Raw genomic sequence first — 21,023 nt, forward strand, 5'->3', positions numbered from 1 at the left:
CTCTCGATAAAGAGAGAATTTCCTAGTCTAGTAAAAGTTGAAAAAAAAAAAATTTAAAAATTAGAATTTAGAATTAAAAATAGAACAAAAGATCCATCACAATTTGCAAAGTAATACACCAGTTTATTTTAGAGTAAAAAGTAAACACTTCCCTCTGAGATGTAGTGGAGTAGAAGTATAAAGTAGCATAAGAGAAATTCTCAAGTAATAAACAAGTACCTCAAAACTGTCATTAAGTAAATGTCCTCGTAGATGACAAATCCATTACAAGATGGATTATGCTGTTGATAATCATGTCCTCCTCTAGGGAACACCAGCAGATACATGCGCTGTATTTGTATCTTGAGTCTGAAGGGTTACTTGACTACGTGTGTGCGAGTGCGTTACCTCAGCAGGCAGCAGTGTGTAGGCGTAGAAGCGCTTCATGCTGCTGACCAGCTCGTCTTGGGAGTTGACCACATAGTCCACAAAGGGCCGGTTTAGCAGGAACCAATCGGAGCCTCCGTCCACCGCAATGCCCTCTGGGATCTTGCGGTCCCCAAGACGCCACATGTGGGTGTCACACTCGTAGAAGAGACGGTCCAGACCCTGTTTACGGATGAAACTGAGAAGACACACAGTCATCCAGTGTTTAGCTGATTACGCAAACTGACATACTGTATAAATACTTTCAGCTGAGACAGATTTACTTCCAAACTGTAAAGAGACATATGCACTGCATCTCTATAAGTTAATTAGTGAAGACAAGCTAACTATTCAGCCAGTGATCAGTTACTGATCCCTGAAGTGCTCTTGTGACCAAACCTGATTTTCAACCAAAAAAAAAGACTAAAGTTTCAGCACTTAAATAAATCAATAAATAATAATAATGATGATAATAATAATAAATAAATTGCTTTAGCAAGAAAGACGTAGAAAAGAAAAGATGTCCTAACATCTTGTGTCCTTTTACTGGATTAACCTAATAATCTGTAATTTTGGGGCATTTTTACTGACTAATTTTTGTGTTAATCAACTAATTGGCTAATCCATTGCAGGTCTACTTGTACATTGAATCTAAAAAGCAAATTAGAAGAATTAAAGGCACAAGGGTAATAACACTTTCTCGATAATTCAACTTGTACCTGATATTGCAGTTAACTAGATATTAAAACACCGTCTAAATAAGTGCAAACCACTACTAAAATCTCAATTAAACTACAATTGTTTTTAATAAACCATTTCCTCATGGGAATGGCAATAATATCTTTACATTTTGTTCAAAAGTCTGCATTGAACTCAAGACAATTTATTTGCTTACAAAAAATAACATCAAAGAAAAAGAGAGAGAAACTGTGATCAAGAGACACAGAGAGTGACCGACTGTCTCTCTCTCGCTTACCGTGCATTGTCTCTGCCGTGAGATTTGATGAAGTTCATGTTACGGTACTTGGACAGGAAAGCCACCAGCTGGTCATTGGTTCTGAAGGGAGACAGCTGCTGTCAATCATCAACTCAAGACAATCAGCTGCAGATCTGACATCACACCGATGAACTCTGGTTACACTCATATGTCCCTTTATTGATTTATGGGGCAGATACAATGTTTTGTTTTTTTGTGACTCTAGCTAAGTGGTTGTGGTGATGGCAATGTCAGTCGATCATTCCACCACTTTAATCCACACTGAAATATCTCAGCAACTATTAGATGGATGGCCATTAAATTTGGTGCAGAGTGAAACATTCATATCTGTCAATGCTTTTAACTGTCCAACTGTCATCAGGCCAAAAATTCCCACTTAGGAGGGAGAAATACACCAGTAAGCCATGAAATAAACAAGCAATGTACATTCCCAATAGCTGTTTTTTAAACAGTGCTCAAGGGGGGATTTTTCCCTTTAATGGATACACGTCTAGGCAGGATGCAATTAAATATTTAAACAATTCATGTCTTTCTTTTAAACAATGCAAAACAATATTCCATTTAGGGGAATTAGAGTGAGTCCAAGTGACTCTATTTGGGACAGCTGGACCAGTTTATTTAGCTTCCTCCTCCAGCTGGGAGCAAACAGCTCCGCTGCAGTGTGGGGCCTGAAGTGGAGGCAACACATTCAAAGAGCCATTCCCTGCATGTAGTGTGAGCTGTAAGCACATGGCTTGAGCCTGCTGTCGTCCCAGAGAGTAGACAGGATAGCAGACAGACGGATCGCTTTGATTACATTTGATTACAGTCGTTAAAACGAACCGCAGGCATGCATGTGTGCGTTTGTGGGCATGTTTGTGTTCATCAGTTACTCACACACATTTAAATCTGACTGAGACTGCTTCAACATATGGTCATATATCACAGAAGATGCTTCTCATCTAGGATTTTTATTTTTATTTTTTTTTGCAAATTATGATCTTTTAAATTGTCATAGCTGAATTAAGACTATAGATACCTGAAGGAATAGTTTGCTTATTGATGACAGCAATCTCATATCTCTCTGATCAATTTGAAGCTACAGCCAGCAGCCAGTTAGCTGCCAGCACCACTAAAGCCCACTGATTAGCATGCTATATCTAATTTGCACATAATGTGTGTACAAAAAACAAAGTGTAATGGGAGGGTATTTGCTAAACTATTTCTTGACTGCGTCCACTGGTGGATGACATATTCAGATTCTTCACTTCAGTAAAAGTACTAATTCCACACTGTAAATATAGTCCACTTCAAGTAAAAGGCCTGCATTCTAAACCTTCAAACCTTAAGTATGAAAAGTTAAAGTATTCATTGTGCAGTAAGATATTCCCAGCTGTTATAAATGATGTTTTTGGATCAATATTACTGCTGCATGGATCTCTTTTAGCTCACTGGCTGATCTTCAAAGAGTCCACTTGAAACTACTTCAAATAATGTTGCATTGTTTAATCTACAGCACTGCATTATATTCTATAGGATATTTGTTTGTAGCTTGGGTGATCCGTGAGAGCAGCAGATTTCTAAATAGTCAGCTTTTCATGGTGTCAGAAAAACAGCCCTGTTTTCAGCTTTGTGACGATGCATTTTCCAGCTGATCCATAAGGGTTTTTAAAGAGTTTATTAGCTTAAGAAGTGGGAGAATTAAATTAAAAAACACCTCACCCTTTAGTTTATCACTCTCACACACATTCAAAATCAACACATCAGAGATACATGGCTTTCACTGGACAGGAAGGGGATGAGAAACTGTGATATGAAAAGCAACTAAAGCTTTTCGCTCAGTCAATAATGTTGCAGTTAGCATTGTAAGCATCGTAAGCTGCTGACCACCGGCTCAGCCGGCTCTATGTTGAGAACTGTAAGCGGAAAACCCTAGCTCAGACTGAATCATACATATGCTCTGAATGTCGTATAGAGCTCCATTAAAGGTGCTGGTAGGGGGATTCTGTTCGAATTCGACAGGTTAGCTGTTTCCCCCTGTTCCCAGTGTCTGTGCTAAGCTAGTTGACTGTAGTATCAGTCTTCTTATGTAAAGCCTGATTTATGGTTGAGTGTCATTGGACACTTTTCTTTTATGTTGTGCACCAGTAAAATTTGGTTATGTTGCGCACATCGTCATATTTTGTCACACAATGTGATTGGTAGTATTACTATCATTGCAATGGAGATAGCAGTTTTCAGTCTACACCATTCCCACCTGTGTTCAGCGGCTCTGTCCACAGAAGCAGTCGTCTGTCAGCAGCAGCTACTGTGGAGCTGAGAGGACAGCGGCCAGTCAAACTGCCTTCACCAGGCTGACTGACAGCAGACATTAACACAACCAATATATTTTTCATGTCAGCTCCTCAGGAAGATATGTATTATACTGTTTGTATAGACTAGTTCACTGATTTCATTTCCTAGCCCTCCATAGCAAGTGAGAAGAATCTGCCGCCTACAGACAGACTGGGAGCTGACGCACGTAACGTAGATACGTTACTGAGTTAAAAATATATACAGTAGGATATTTGTGTGATTAAACAGTTGTCTGTGATTAAGCATTACTAAACGTGACAAAAATAGACTCTGAGTGTAATAAAAAAAAATGCAGGGGGTCTGGGTTACCATGAAAACAGCTTAAAACCTTTCACTGAAGCATAAATTGAAAATGATGTGCGACAGTTTAATTTCTGTTGAGCGGCACTTATGAAAAGCGCCCTGCCATAAATCAGCATGAACACTTGGACTACTCCATTAAATTCCCTATATTTTTCACTGTCTACAAGCTTTATGCAGGCATTTGCTTTCATGTAAAAGTATAGCCAATATTACATCCACTGCTAAAATCAGTCTAATTGGTTCTTTTTTTTTCTGTCAGTTGTCCGATCCTCTGAAGGCAGCTGCTTTTGATATTTAAAATGTTTGTGTGACCTTCTCTTGACAAAGAAACATACAGCGGCTACACACACACACGCACGCATTTGCACGCATTCGCGCGCACACGCGCGCACACACACACACACACACACACACACACACACACACACACACACACTCTTCCATTGACTCACTCTGCATGTGCGTCAGTGATGTCACAGCTATCGATGGTGTTGTGTAAATTCTGTGGATGTGCTATGGATTTTAGCTGGAAGGGTGTTCAAACAGTCACTTTGATGGGAGGACAATAAATGGATTAGTGTGCTTGCGTTTGTGTGTTCTTGCATTTCTATCCTTATGAGGAGCCCTAACAAGAGTAGAAACACATAGAACTTCAGAGACTGGAAGAAGAGAAAGTTTAGTGTTTAGCACTTTAAAAAGAAATACACCTTGGAGGAAAAGGTTAGTTTGGGAATAGGATTTAGTTTGGGGTCAAGAATGTAGTAAGGTTTAAGCAATCAACTTTATTTTACCTAAATTTAATTAAACAGCAACACAAGCTGCCAGAGCTTACATGCTGTAAACAAACCCCAGCTTAACCCAGTCATATCTAAATATGACTAAATATCATATCCGGAAGCAAAACAGAGGCACACCTAAAATGTCCATAAAACCTGCATACATACACAATCATGTAAATTAAGTACGAATGTTTGCTTAATCTAATGGACATTTACAACTGAGAGTTTGAGTTTGTTTGTGCTTCCAAGGAATTTGGTTTAGATAATATGGTTAAATTGGGGACTTGTTTAAATCCTGTTCTCAGCTTCAAAGCTATCCAGCGGTGTCACCAAATTCAAGTTTAAATGATTAGTCATGTAACCATAAAATTTATTGGTTTATCTGTTTTTAGCTTCCCCAACATGGGGATTTTTCTCTTCACATTACTATTAATTAAATATTCTTTAGATATTTGAATGTGTCAATTTACATTCTGGGAAACTGGACATTTTTCCGTATTTAAGGGACCCTTACCCTTATCAGATTAATCCTGAATGATGCACCACCATTGGCTATAAATGGGCTGATGGAATTGTACTAATTTCATTGATTTAGAACTTGATCCAAGTGATTCTTTCTGAGCTCACTGTTTGCTCAAATGACTTATACATGACTGTCGAGATGTAGGAGCTCCACAGAGGTCAAAGCAAGCTCATATGTAGTTCTCCATTTCTGGAACACAGCTGAGTTTACTAACACTCAGCTGCAACTGGCCCATCTCTGCTGGCTATCTGGTAAAGACAGAACCAGCTGGACCTCAGCCAAACACAAGAATGACCTCCATAAACCTCTACATGTTACCTCTTCACTGCTCCAGCTACAGTGAGCGAATCACCAGTCAATACCTCCGCTGATCACTGCCAAGATCAGATCCCATTTAAATCCCCAAGCAGCAAGACAGCCATTAACAGGGCTCTGCTTCATAGCTATAGACTCCCAATCCATTCAGAGTCAATGCACTTTAGGTCTATTGGCCACGTAACCTGATCCATAAGACCTTAAACAAAGCAAACAAGGCTTTAACAAATCAATGTGCTGTGTGTTTGGATGAAACTTGACATGATCGATAAATCTCCTACAGTCTTCTAGAGGGATAGAAAACAGGGAACAGTGGAGGGAATTTTCAACCAAACCTTTACGAATTAAAGAGTCTGTTCCAGTTATAACATTTTGGTTTAAGTTCAAATAGAAAACCTGCTAAGGGCCATTTGTGTACCGCGTTAGTTTTTTGTATGGTAACAACTGGTCGTGTGTTTCTGTTATCTGTGATAATGACATGAAAACATGAACAATGAAGAGGTGACCCCACAGCTGCTTCCTCTGCTGACCCAGTCTCTCACCTGATGGGATAGTCTGCAGCACTGAGGTTGATGAAGAAGTCCCAGGACCAGTCACTCATTTTCAGAAGGTCCTCCATGCTGCGTAGGTACATGGTCAACAGGCTGGCGCCGCCCCAGATGGTGGACATCCGCCAGGAAGTCACCCGGACGTTGGGATACTGGCCAGCCAGAGACAGGACCTCTCTGTGGAGGTAGTTTGACCTCTGAGAAGGGTAGAGAACAGAAGAAGATGAAGGGTTATATTATCATATATGTTATATGTATATAAATATATAATTTGTCCTGTATGGTTGTCTTGTCAGTTAAAGAAATATTCTGATTTAAGAGATAGTATATCGGTAAGTAATCTGTACAGCTTTGTCCATCTTATTTACATCTGTCACTATTTTTCTGGCTCTGGCTTATTTAGATGATGTCCCCATTTGTAATGCCTCCCAAAAAAGAAGTTGTTGGATGCTTCTGACACAGAATGAAAGTCAGCAGTCTCACCAGGTCTACATGGATGTAGTAATAGTGCGAGGTGTGGTAGATGGCTTTGAAGAGACGATGGAACTGACGAGAGGCTCGGCCATGGACGACCAGGACGAAGGCGATCCGTGCCGGCACGACCTGGGCAGCATCTGAGGGCTCCTCATCCCACTGTACATTCACATTAGCCTTACCTGGACAGAGAGGATAAGGTCTTCAGCTCATGAAACACAAAATTTTGTAGAGGGCCGGTAACATGATTTAAATCTAATGATGCTTTTATTGATGTGTTCATGTCCTGTTGAAAATACAGTTCATGTCAGCAGGTGGTGGGTACAATTGGCAACCATTTAAAAAGTCTTTTTCTTGAAGAACATTCTTCGGGTCCAGCTTGTTCAGTTGGTCTGACAGAAAAATTCCATTTTAAAACATCACACTGGGCTCCACAAAATTATAAAGTGCAATTTCCACAATTTTCTGACTTTTTATTGAATATTGTAAAAAATCGTGGCAGCCCTCCTGCGGTCCAAATGTAAACTGTAATACATTCATTGAAACAAAACAGACCTAATCAGCAATTTTCAGTGCACATTGTTAGTCACACATCTGAAAAGAGAACAGCAAGGCAGACACCACTTGTTGCATTATTACTTCTTGGTTGCAAGACAACATCACTGTCACTGTGAACCCTGCTCTCCACTCCGTCACTTCCATCTTTCCTGGAAAGATTGTGCTGTCTGTGGCTGGCTGAGCTAAATCTGCCTCTTGTATATACAAACCCTCTGACAGCCTAATGCTTCTCCATCATCACGCTAAAGATGGCGCGGGCTGAGGCCTGCTTGGCCTAATTAGTGACCTTCCCGGGTTGTGGGGCATGCTGGGATTGCGAGTTTGAAGAGAAATGACTGTAATCAGGCAGCTCAGTAGAGCGCTGCTGTGCAGACAGAGGGAGGCAGGGGGAGCGATGTCGTGCATGGACAGGGATGTATACTTATGTCTGCATGAGTACAGATACACAGAACTTTGTTTCAACAACCCTCTTGTTCTCTTTAACAGACTGAGCACATGTCAGTCAATCTCAAATGTCAAACCAAATCATCTTTCACTGCTGCTTGAGCCTGTGGATATAATGACTAGTGTATCATCAAAGCAACCTATAATCATATAAATTAAACCTCAAACGGCTCAGGGTGGTTCCGAAAGCATGACTACAAGTAAATCATTAGTCAGCCCTTCTAAAAATAAGATTACAAACTGCTTGTCTAATTGGGGTGTAATTACGTTGGTTGGGTATCATCCTTGCAGTGTCCATCCATGCTTTAAGTCCCTGAAAATAGAACTGGAAACAAACTGGATGCCTCTTCATTGGCTCTGGCACGTGCCGGGTTAAAAATGCTTCCCAAAGGATAAATTTAGGAAAAAAGAACATCTTTGACTTTTTGCAACCTGCCACTTCAAAGCAGCTGTTCATCCAATTCCTTCGCTTTCTGTCTTTCAGGCTGTCACCCTTTCATTTGTTGACTGGCTCAATCACCAGCTATGTTACCATGAGGGGATGAATCAGTCCTTAAATCATAGGTTAATACACATAAACCAACTATGCACAATAACTCTGTGTGCTCATATTCTGGATAACACCCGTAAGTATAGACTACATTAACCTGGAAATATGCTACACCAGTCTTGGTACAAATTCAGCCTAACAGGAAAATAAAAAGATTTTGTCAGCGTGATTTGACTTTATCTGACTTAACCTAACATCAGAAGCTACATGAAATAATGCATTTTGTAGACTTAAACTTCCAGGAAGAAATCTACTAATGTTTAGCCAACAGTGCCTGTTGTCTAAAATAAAGCTTTAAACTTTTCTTATGAAGCAAGTTTTTTAAGGTTTCAACTAATAATTTATTTTGTTGATTAAACAGACGATTATTTTTCTTATTAATTTATTAATCATTTGGTCTGTCAAAAAAGGCATTTAGTTAAAAGTTCCTATCCTTGCATTGGTTAAACCTCTTAAAAAACTCTGTTCATCAAAATTACTTATTTCATTTTTTATATCTCTGCAATGGCAACAGCTGTGGCTGGAGGCATTATGTTTTCAGGTTTTTCATCCATCTTTCTGTCTGTTTCATTCAGCTTGAGGGAATTCTTTCTTTTGCAGAGGCATACAACTGCAAGGCGGTAACTCCAGTTGTTCCATAAAAAAATCTCTTCATGTCCTAAAATGGCTTAGTATGTACAGATCTATAAATATGCAAATTAGCCCACCTCCCACCCCCTGCTTGCAGTTTGACTGTACATGTACCTGCTCTCCTTTGACTCAGCTCATCAAACACACAAACCCCTACTTGTAAACAGCAATATACAACATGAGCCTTCATCTTGAATATGTTATCAAACAGCTAATAATGTGTTGCCAATGTTAGATAAATCTTGCTCCTGATAACCAGCTGACAAGCTGAGGTGACTGTAGAATTAAAGGATTGGTTCCTTGGGTTTATAACATAACAAAACCTAGAAGTCTGGGTTTGACTTCTTATGTAGCTCATGATATGTCTTGTAACATATAAAACACTATATGGATATGTTAATGCGGTTAAAAAGTTGATTTTCACTGGAGGGGTCTTAAAATATCACATAAAACAAATGCAGCAATCGTCACTTTTGAGAAGGTGCAACTAGAGCATGTTTGGCAACTAATCAATTGACTTATTCATTAATGGACTATCGTTTCAGCTCTAGTTGAAACACATTTACTGTATGAGATTGCACAAAAAATATTGGGTTGGAAAGAGGAGCTAAAACAGTGTTATTACTCTCCCTTCAGCTACAAGAAAAACATGCATAATCCTTGCCCTTTTTGATCCCCCTTTCCCCCTTACAATTTCCCAACAGTTCCTAAAGCAGCTGTGCAAATGTGTCATAAAAGTAGGAGTTTGGTTGCTAACTCAAATAAAGCTTAATCTTAATCTAAATGTGTATGTTTTTCAGGACTTTTTTTCATAAATATAAAATACACTATTATTAAATGCATATTGCATATGCATAAAGTATTGGTTCTCTGTTCTCACCTTCTATGGGACAGTAGCGAGGCACTTTCTCAGGCATCAGCGCCTTCTCTTTGTGCTTGCAGTAGACCTCCACTATCTGCTGCCGACACTCGCGACTCTTGGCTCGGGACAGAGCAGAAATGGCTTCTTTCCCACTGATCTCACACTGCGGCTGCTCCTTCCTCGGCTCCAAACCAGGTGGCAGTGCCGTGGCTGACTTCTTTTCCTGGTACAGCGGTGGATCCTGATTGGACCCCTGGACCAGTGCTGGGATGGTTGGCACCTGAGGGTGGGGTTTATGGATGTTGGTTCGGTTATGATTGTGACCCAACCCTCTGGGTTGGATGGGGGGGTACTTGAGGACTTCGTTTGCAGATTTTCCCAGCATGCTTTGTGCTTGGACCTTGTCGAGCTTGCGTTTGATGTTTGCGACTGGCACTCGCTGGCGTTGTGATCGAGCTCCCAGGTTGCTGTTGCTGTCGATGGTGTCAAAGTCTTTGGGGACTGAGTTCTCATTGTTGTTGCTGTCCAGGCGAAGTTTTTCTTTTGGCCGGTGGGAATGGTAGACATCCTGTGAGGGAGAAGATAAAGTGAGTATATAAATCATGACAATGCCATCCTGTAATCCTGAAAGATAGAAGATAAACAGTCAGACATGGTGATATACTGAAGTTTCCTTGTCCACATGCTTTCCTTTCCACAAGATACAAAAAACCCCCAAAATGATCAAACCTGTTAAATAAAAAAAATGCTATTTGCAAACAAGGCTCTATGGATGGATCACAACAACTATTGGATGGATTGCCATTTATTGAAGACATTCATTTTCCCCAAAGGATGAATCCTAGTGACTTTGGTGATCCTTGGACTTTTATCTGGCTTCACCCTAAGGTTCAGATTCATGGCTGTGAGTGAGAAGTCTCCACAACTATTGGATGGATTGTGATGAAATTTGCTTCATGCATTCATGTTCCCCAGAGGATGACCTATATTAAATTTGGTGATCCTCTAACTTTTCATCTAATGCCATCATCGGGTCAACATTTTAATGTGTCCAATACTTTGGTTTATGACCAAATACCTGCAGAACTAATGGCATTCCTTCAGCCTCTGCTGTGCTTTGTGTTTATTGCTAATTGGTGAACATTAGGATCCTAACACTCTTAACTAACAAGGTGAACATAATAATAATAAACCCTCTAAACATCACTGTAAGTATTTTAGCATGATCACATAAAGCATTTAGCTTAAATCTTCACTTGTTAACCTATGTATAGTCCTAATCAAACAGTCCTGCTAATGTTTCACATTAAAAGCCTTTCAAAAGCAAACCACTGGGAGTATTATTGGGTTGTCGGTGCACATTTGAGACCATAGTGTTGTATCCCACACCACTGGCCCAGACACAGGTGACATGGGGTAATTCAACAGTCTGCCTTCATTGGCACTAGTTTCTTTAATGTCGGTTTGGTGTATCTGTAAACTGTTGACATTGTTTTAGAGGTTAGAGACGATCTCCTAAATCATGGTTTGGTTAAAACTGGTTTCTCCACATCTTTGTTAGTTGGGTTAGTTTCCAAAATTATTAAGGAAGAACAGTGAAGAAAGAGGCAGCCACACAGTGTGTGGAAATGGAGATAGAATACAGTTAAAATCATGTTACACAGACACATGATCATGTTCATACTTTTCTCAAACCACTTCCAGAGCAAATGATTAAGCTCCAGCCTAAAAAAAAACATTAAAACATGCAGGTACATGCACAGTATCTGTGTGAGTATATGAAGCCTTTTATTCCTTTTGGACTAAATCACAGTGTTGTCCCTGTGCTTCACAATAACAGTTCAGGTTATAAGTTTGGAATGCAAATCTTCCTGCTCCAGAAGGAAATCGACAGCACAGCAGGCAAATCAGTACTTTTGCATCAACAACGGATCAATGACTATGTTTATATGAAGGGCATTGCTCGTAGTGATGACACTACAGAGACTTATCACAAACTCTTGTTTGTTTACAGAGGGTTTTAGCATCTCTCAGCTCACTGTTTTGGTTTTATGGCCCAAGACTTTTATGTTTTTATTCACTCTGAACACTCAAATCAAGCAAACAGCAGACAGACACAGTTAGAGACTGACTGTCTCTAAGACAGCAACTAAAGGGACAGAAATTACCCTCAGGAGTTGCTGGAGACCAAAAGCCAATAGCAAACTGCCCACATGTTTGCCATATAACCATAAAGGTGATAACAGCTTGTAAATGCAGGTTTAAACAGTATTGAAATGTTTGTTACTTATGATGAAACCAATGGTTTGACATTCTTATGCTGAAGGAAGGAAATAAAGACAAACCCATAAAACTGGACCACGAAACTACCACAAAATACCTGACACTGACAACTATAAACATCATAACCCTTACACACCAGTCCTGAATGACTCCCAAAGGACACAAAGAGATGACAAGACATATTATCTGCTATAAAAATCATCTCATTTTCTGAAGGAATTATGATTGTCATTTTGTTAGGATATGTGCACATTTATTATTCATTTACTTAAGTCCCTGAGTTCCTCACATAGGTCAGTCATTAAATTCAGTTTCTCTTTCTAGAAAAAAGAAATGGACAGACATGAGAAGAGAAAAAGTAAAAGCTCAATTGAGCACAAGTGACCTTTGACCCCAGAGACACAGACAGATGTGGCCTTGACCTCCTGGAGTCAGGTGGTGATATATAAGAATGTGTGTGTGTGTGTGTGTGTGTGCATGTGTGACTTTCAGTGGCAAAGCCACATGACCTCGGTGGGTATTTTAATCCCACAGATTGCCCTATATCTGTCTTTTCCAGGGATAAAGAGTGTGTTTCTCACACACACACACACCCACACACACAATCAGAGTGCCTGTGGGAAGGCAGTAATATCAGCTCTTGCCACCTGCTCCTCAGACAACCTTTCATTATCTCATCTGTAGCCTAATATCAGCTTAAAAGAATGTGTGTGTGTGTGTGTGTGTGTGTGTGTGTGAGTGAGAGAGAGAGAGAGCGCACCTGTGTGTGTGTGTGTGTGTGTGTGTGTGTAGAGTTACAGCAAATATCTCTGGCTTTCCTGCCATTATTGTGAGTATGAAAATACAGAGGAAACCAGGAATAAAACCTCCAGTATACAGAGAGATTAAAGATTAAAGACTCACACACATCAGTACACACACTCTAGACAGAATTAACATTCTGAGGATTTATCTATTCTTAGAGCAAATAAGTGGTGTTAAAAATATAAAGTTCGGCCTGAGGGTGGCGCTAAAGGAATGATGTTTGGTATGTTTTCCTAAAATCTGGTAAGTTAGCTGCTGTCAGTCGTGGAAGAAATATTTAGATCTTTCTGTTGTAGCAATACCACAATATAGAAATACTCTGGTATGAGTCAAAGTCCTACATTAAAAAAAAAACTATTGACAGCAAATTGTATTTTAAGTATTATCAAAAAAGTATTTCGGTGGAATGGTACCCACTGATGCTTTAACACATTAGGAGCATTTTAACATTACAGCTGGTGACAGTGGGACATATTTTAACTGCTTTATCCTGTTGGGTAGTTCTATCTAGCACAGTATCATAATTTAATAAATGAATCATGTTTCGTCAATAAAATCTTAATGTTAGATAAATGTAGTAAAGTAAAAAGTGCAATATCTACCCCTAAGATGTAGAGGATTAGAAGTAGCCTGCAACATAGCAATAACTTTAAATACTCAAGTAAAATTGTACCTACATACAATACTTAAGTAAATATTTTTCCCTACTAGCTGCAGTGATAAGTTACAATCAATCAAATCTGCCAGTTATTTTCTTTGTTAATCAACAGATCATTTTATATAAAATGCTAACTTTATTAATATTTATATTTTTGTCTTACAGTCCAAAGCCCAGATACTACTATCAAATATCATTAACAAAATCAGCAAATTTTTTGAATTGTAAATTGGAATCTGATTTATTTTTTTTTTTGACATTACCACATCAAAATGGTTCTCTATTAACTTTCAGTTCATCAATGAATCGTTTCACATCTATTTCTTCAGCACCTCCAAGGGCTCCATGTCACGATCACAAGAATTAGCGCAAACTCTACCACAGTATGTCCTCTTACTGTCCAGGGGCCATAATCTACATCAGAGAAACTGAGTTTATAAAAACACTGATAAACTCTTTTACACGCCCTTAATGTACTGCCATGTGCTCATAGAAATGAGATTCACCCGCCGTAGCAAGTGTTTTGTTAGCCATTCGGACGCCCCAGAGTCAGAGTCTAATTTTGTCTATATTCTGATTTACAACTTACAAAAGATGCTAGAATTGAAGACTGATAAAGATGCACAACAGTGAAATGTCAGGCAAAAATGAAAAAGATAATCTTGTTTGAGCTTTTAAATTACTGCTTTTCTGTTTTGTATGATTGTAAATGGGATATCTGTATGTTTTGAAGTGTTGGTCAGACAAAACAAGACATCTGAAGACTACACTTTGAGCTCTTGGAACTTCCAAGTTGCAGTTGACTATCTTTGTCAGAGCTGAAACAATTAGTCCTTCAATCAACTAATCTGCAGCTTGTTCCAGCCTCCAGAGATTTCTCAGTCTTCCATTATGGTAGTCTGAACAGCTTTTGGTTCTGGACTGTTGGTTGCACCAAACAGGGAATTTAAATACATCACTGTGGTTTCTAGGAAGTTCCAATGGGCATTTTAGAGACCAAACAAGTAATGGATAATAGAAATAATCATTAGTTGCAGCCAAAATACAGATATTAACTGTCTTAAAAGAAATTCCATCTCTTGATAAATATCTCTCAGTAATTCACTTCTCCTCCTAAACAGAGCGTCTCAGTGTACTCTAACCTGTAAAAATGTCCTCGAGTTATTCTTTGATTCGCAGACAGAATAATACAAACTGCTGTTTCTCTCTACTTCACGGATCCTTTTGCGTTTTTTCCCAGAAGGCTGTGCATTCCATGGAGACAGACCACAGCTAAAATACCACTGCTTACCTACAAAGACATCATTCTTTATACTCACCACACACATATACACACACACACGTGCACTGCTGTCTTGCTAACTGTGTGTCTCTCAGCCTCTCTCCTCCTCAGCAGGTTCTTATTGAAGTCGTCTTCAGACCTCCTGCTGCTTGATGATAAAGGCGACAGAAAAGAAACAAGAGAGGCTGTTCCCTCAGGCGCCTGGGGCGAGAGGCATTAAAGAGGGGAGAGAAGACAGAGAGAGAGAGAGAGAGAGAGAGAGAGAGAGAGAGAGAGAGAGAGAGAGGAAGGGTGGAAGAAAGCAGACCTGTTGCTCTGACATATCTGTTGTTTAGAGGCCATGTTCACACTGATGCAAATGAATCTGAAAATGCTTGAGATATTTTCTAAATGTTTGCTCTGTGGGTGGAGGATGGAGGAGCGAGCGATACCACCTTTCAGTTACTTAAAAGGAGAAGATAACTGAGCCTTCTCAACATGCCTCATGTCTCAACAATCTCTATCAGATTTTATACATAATTTTCCATCATTTGAAATTTGACTGGAGCTTTAACAATTGCATCTATCATTTGTAGATGGAAACATACATTCATTTGCATTTTGTTTTGGAAATTTCCTGTAAATTTGTCTAAAATGTGGGCTACCTTTGGTTGGAAGCTTGGCTTGTGTTCAGCAGATGTTTTGCAGTGGAGGTGGTCTTTGGAAGATGTGAAAAGTTTGTGAAAAAAAAAAAGATAAGTAAGTCTTTTCAACTTGCTTCATGTCTCTAACAGCATCAGAAACTTGTGGCAAGAAAAAATTAAGGCAGCCTTAACTGTCAAATCAAAGTTCTTGTGGCCTGTCTTTTCCCCTGACATTGCAATGTGCTGCTCTGATTAATAGATGAGCTTCTGTGCAAAGTCTTCTCAGAGATGCGTGTGAAACTAGGGGGCAGAAGGCAGCACAGAGCCAAGCTCCACAGCAGAGATGACAAAGAGTTATAAGTTCATTAGGAGTTAGGTGTATGTATTGGGCCGTAGAACTGTCTTAGGTTTTTGTTTTTGTCTGTAGTACTGTGTTATTTAGTGTACTGCGGTGCACGGAGATGCAATGGGGTGGAGAAATGTGATGTTAAAATGGGGCTCCAACACTGATCAAAAGCATAGATATTTTTTGACCAAATACAGACTTTAGATGACGTTTAGTCGAGGTGCTTTGTAGCAAGTAGCAGACACACACAAGCCTGTGGTGACATAACTAGGTTAATGAGCATGAACAACACTTTAATGTCAACTCAGCAATAGTGTAGCTGGCTACGCTGTTGCATTGTTGCTTGTTATGTGGACACAACATAACTGAGAACTAATCTATTGATGTAATCGGAGCAGTCCAAGGTATCAATCATCATGTTCCGATAAACATTATGATCTTATCTTTAATATCACAATCCAAATCGTATCAATAACGTAAACTACTCCTATGAAGTGCAGAGCAAAGTTTTGTTGAGCAGGTATGCGGAGAATTGAGATGTGTGGTGTCAGATCCATGGAAAAGTAACGGTAAACTGGTTGGTAATTCAGGATTCAAAATTCACCCTTCACTCACTCTAATTTACTGAGTGGACATGCCGCTCCACCAGAAACATTTCATGCAAAGTAGGGCGCAGATTCTAGAGATTTTTTTATTAACATCTTAGTTCTGATTGATCTTAATATCAGTGTAGGAAAAAACAATTGTTGATCATCCCTTCAATCGATGATATACGATATGACTGCAAATTGGCACAAGCCTAATCCTGATGCATCTCATCCTATGATGTAGTTGCTGCTATAGAATAAAATAAAATACTTAAAATAAAATAATAAAATAAAATACTTAACAGAAGTTCCCAGAGCTCAAGGTGACACTTTTTTTTTCCTTTCTGTAATAACAAAACTCTAAAAAGCAAATATATTCAATTTACAGTGACATAAATCAGAGAAAAGCAGCAAAGGCACATTCGAGGAGCTGGAACCAAGAGATGATTACTGTTTCTTCTTAGATTATTATTGAAATGATTACTCAACTCATGACCAATAATTTGATCGATCACCTGATTATTGCAGCTAGTGTCTCCTAAACACTGTTCATTACACTTCATACATGTTTGCTGGCCACAGTGAAGTGTTGAAACATTGCACTGTAGTTAGTTAAGGATGGTAGGAGTGGGTGATCTAGAAAATCAATTGAGAGCAGTTTTTTTTATACAATAGCCAGCAGTGAGAGTCTGATTTAGATTAATTTGGTTAATTACCTGACAAATCAAGGTTTATTATCATATTGATGACAAAAAATCATGTAAAAATCCTATATTACCAGTCAGAGAAGTTCAGAAGTCCCTTCAAAGTACTCTTGCACACAATCAATCAGTTTAATGGAATACTTAAGTACAGCATGTCATAAACAATTCAACACTACATCTCAGCTGTGCAGCACATTTTCAATCCATCAGTCAAGTCAGTGTGATAAAGCTTTCCCTTCATATAGGCTATTTAGTATGTGCTTGGGTGGAGTTGGGCTTTATTAAAATAAGTATATAAAATTTTGTCAAATTCAGTTTTCTTCATGTAATTTTGTCAGTCAATGAGTTACTGTGGGAATAGTCCTCAAAGTGTAATTTTTGGACCATGCCTTTCAAAGTTGCCTTTGTCAATCCTGAGTAATGATTTTTTGAGGCTAGTATTTCATGGTTTTTAAGAACTCACGCATACAATTTTAAGAGAAACACTGAAAATGTTTGCAGTCCTCCTGCGTTAAAATATTCCACATAAAGACATATTAGCTTAAACATTGCAAAACAGCAGCTTCAAATCCAAATAACATCCAACTTTCTCACATTATTTGTCGTGCAGACAGTGAAGGAGGAAGTCAACTTTGTTTTCTTGGCAAATAATTACCAAGACAGTTTGTCTCTTCACGAGTAGTTCATAATGAATAGTTGAGTATGTGTTTGTTTGAGAGTGTATGTGTATGTGTGTGTGTGTGTGTGTGTGTGTGGAAGAAAGAGAGAGAGAGAGAGAGAGAGAGAGAGAGAGAGAGAGAGAGAGAGAGAGAGAGAGAGACCTTCATATCAAGCAATAAAGAGCTCTTTCACCAGGCTGTATACAGCATCAAGAGGCCCCAGTTATGCATTAATCAAAAACTTGTGCATGTGTGTGTGTGTTTGTACTTGGGATACCTGTGGGAACTTACAGCCAGGAATTTATTGCTGTTGCCCAGTGAAAGCCTTACAGTTTAGCTTGGCTGGGGTGGAAAGGTTTTTGTATTGATAAAAACAAACTGCAACATAGCGCAATGGAAACAGACGAAGCAAACAAATCATGACGGAAAGGAAACATGTGAAGAGACGAAAACATTTGTATGGAACGAGCAGGAGACTATAACCTTCCTCACATTAATGCATGAAACTAGGGCTGGCACAATATCACATTTTAACTACATGCCCGTAGTGGCCAAAAAGAGTTCATTATAATGGTATTATTGTAATATCTACAGAGAACTTGAAAAAAACCCACAATTACTGCTTTGAGGTTGTATGCCTCCACAAACCAGTCAAATTTACGAGTTTACATCCATGTCTGTGAAAACATGCTTTCCCCCGGCAGCACAGAAGATCTATACAATCGGCACAATTTCTTGGTGGACCCTCATGATTAGTGTCACAAATTCAGCATCTGACCAAATGTCTCCCCTTCTGTTCCTTTTAGATATAAAATGTCATCAACCTTGTATCCTATGAGACATTTGTGTGACTTTTTGTCATAATTAGTGTAAGATTTCTTGGGTTACTGTATGACCGATAACATGTTTTGTGAGGTCACAGTGACCTTGACCTTCGACCACCAAATTCCAATCAGTTTATTCTTCAGTCAAAGTGAAAATTTTTGCCTGACGAACTTCCCTTAAGTTGTTCTCGGGAAATCGCGTTCATGAGAATGAGATGGATTCAAGGTCACAGTGACCTTGACCTTTGATCACTCAAATCGAATTAGTTTGTCGTTGAGTCCAAGAGGATGTTTGTGCAAAATCTGTACAAATTCCCTCAAGGCATTCTTGAGACACTGCATTCTCGAGAATGGGAAGGCCGGACAACCCAACAACAACTCCTGCTGAGGCTATTGCAGACACAAAGGCAAAAAAACCCAACTAGGAGTCTGAATTCATGCTACTGTCTCTGAAACACTGCGAAACATGTTCATTAAACTCCACAATATGAAGGAGTGTGACGAAAACAACAACATACTGATGATTTAGTTACGAAGCCGAACTACCATGAAAAGAGAGAGAGGGAAAAAAAAAACCACAATGGAAGTGAACTGCGGGAATGGCCATCAGGTGAAACTCCTCTCTAAGTTTGATGCCAGCAAGTACCAGTACATTAAGTTGTTACATTAAGTGCTAGCTTGCTGTGCATCTGACTCTAGCCTGTCTGTCTTGCTAAGCTAAGCAGTGTATCCCTTGGTCTGTCTGTGTCCTGCTCACTTGACAGTCAGTGAAACACAACTATTTATTACCTTTGATAAACAGTGTGTTTATAAACTACAGCTCTAAAAACATAACTGAATCGTATGTGAACATGCCTTTATATGCAAACTCACGATATGAAACTTTGGGTTTTCAGCAGCAACCACTGTGGGGACCAGTCCAGACAATATGGACATTATTTGGCAGACATAGTTTTAAAACAGCACAATAATTATCTAGTCTCTCAGTCAAGGTTTAGTTACAACATTGGATTGATAAAAGATGGAAATCAATGGATTTACATTGACTATTGAATAAATATTGAATTTAAAATGATTAAAATTGTTTTACAGGAGGGAAGATTGTAGTGTGAGCACTGGGGTGTCAGGTCTGGCAGTGTTCACCATATGCATCTAAGAGTTAAATCGAACATTTATGAAGTGTTTTAGAGTAGATTTCAAAATATCGAGATATATCGTGTATCACTATATAGCCTACAAATACCACAACAATATTTGTCGGCCATAGTGCCCAGCCCTATAAATCTGAGGTATTTTTCCTTTGGGTATTTGAATTTTATTCAGCTTTAGACTTCTACTCCTCTACATCTTAGAGGTGAATAATGCACTCATTACTCCACTACATTTGTACTGTATCTGATTATCATTATCTCTCTTCATCCAGAAAACAGTCAATGGAAATGAATTAAAGTTATCTGTCTCACCAAAACGCTGAAAATAGAGCTGATGAGACAAAGGGAAAAAACAGAGACAGATGGACAGAAAGTAAGCTAAATGGACTATTCTGAGAGACGGGATGGTGCTGTGAAACCTGGCTGTAGTAGTCCCAGGACCCGCAGGACGACCCGGGATTACAGCATGGATTTAAGTCATCTATGCCAGATTTAGTGAGAATTATCTCAAAGAAAATAGAAAAAAAATATATAAAGCAGCTTTTTGGTTTTAACGTTAGTGCGTTGTGCTTAATCGCCAATAGAGAGAGTGACATGCCACCATGTCGTGTGCTATGCAGAGGGAACATCTGAGACACTACAACCTGCAATTCTCACTAAAATAATAAATCATTATAAATATCATAAATATATACCCCCCCCAAAAAAACTTGTAAGTATATTTCACAAAATAATCACAAGACAAGAACTATGATTAGTGGCGAATATCTGGTGTCAGAATGACAGTTTACATTTTTTTTCTACAAAGGTTTTTAACATGATCTACCAAACCAAAACATATTTAACACAAACTACTATCATCATTATTAGCAGTAGCAGCAGTAGCAGCCACATTGCAGGGTCTCCACTTGTGTGAGATAACTTGTGATAATCTGTCTAAAACAAAGATGATTCATTCCCCTTAAACCTCGGCCTCTCTTTTATTTTTAACTGGAATGAAAAAAATTGCTTTAGTGTCATTTGGAATAATAGGCGCTCAAGGCTGTACTTCTCCCTGCTCAACGTATTTGATGAAAGAGGTGGTTTAAAACCTTAACCGAGACAATGTGTACATAGTACTCAACTTCCTAGGATCTCCATGGCCCCAGAAAAAGTCTTCTATCGAATGGAATTAAGGAAAGCTTGGCATACGAGAAATGAAAGCATATCAGTGCAAACATCATTAAAACCACCAATGTCCTGGATGAGAACTGAATGCCACTACCACATCTCTAGTGAACTCAGTACCTGTACAAACAAATCTTCAGTTGTCAACGAACAAATCAGTATTTTTTAGCAGTAGAGCTCCCCTCAATTTAACGATTATTTACTACATCCTCC

General features: G+C 39.0%; 1 protein-coding gene across 1 annotated transcript in view; it reads right to left on the reverse strand.

Annotated features, from left to right (window-relative positions):
• LOC125879665 (xylosyltransferase 1-like) overlaps positions 1-21,023 on the reverse strand; it is a 47,128-nt gene that overhangs the window by 20,465 nt on the left and 5,640 nt on the right. Inside the window, exons 2-6 of the mRNA XM_049561634.1 lie at positions 9,741-10,290; positions 6,688-6,860; positions 6,199-6,401; positions 1,382-1,462; positions 388-604 (exon numbers count right to left, since the gene is read on the reverse strand). Coding sequence (XP_049417591.1) covers positions 388-604; positions 1,382-1,462; positions 6,199-6,401; positions 6,688-6,860; positions 9,741-10,290 — 1,224 coding nt within the window. The remainder of the gene's footprint in view (positions 1-387; positions 605-1,381; positions 1,463-6,198; positions 6,402-6,687; positions 6,861-9,740; positions 10,291-21,023) is intronic.

This window comes from Epinephelus fuscoguttatus, linkage group LG19, assembly GCF_011397635.1.
Source record: "Epinephelus fuscoguttatus linkage group LG19, E.fuscoguttatus.final_Chr_v1".
In the NCBI taxonomy this organism is placed as follows: domain Eukaryota; kingdom Metazoa; phylum Chordata; class Actinopteri; order Perciformes; family Serranidae; genus Epinephelus; species Epinephelus fuscoguttatus.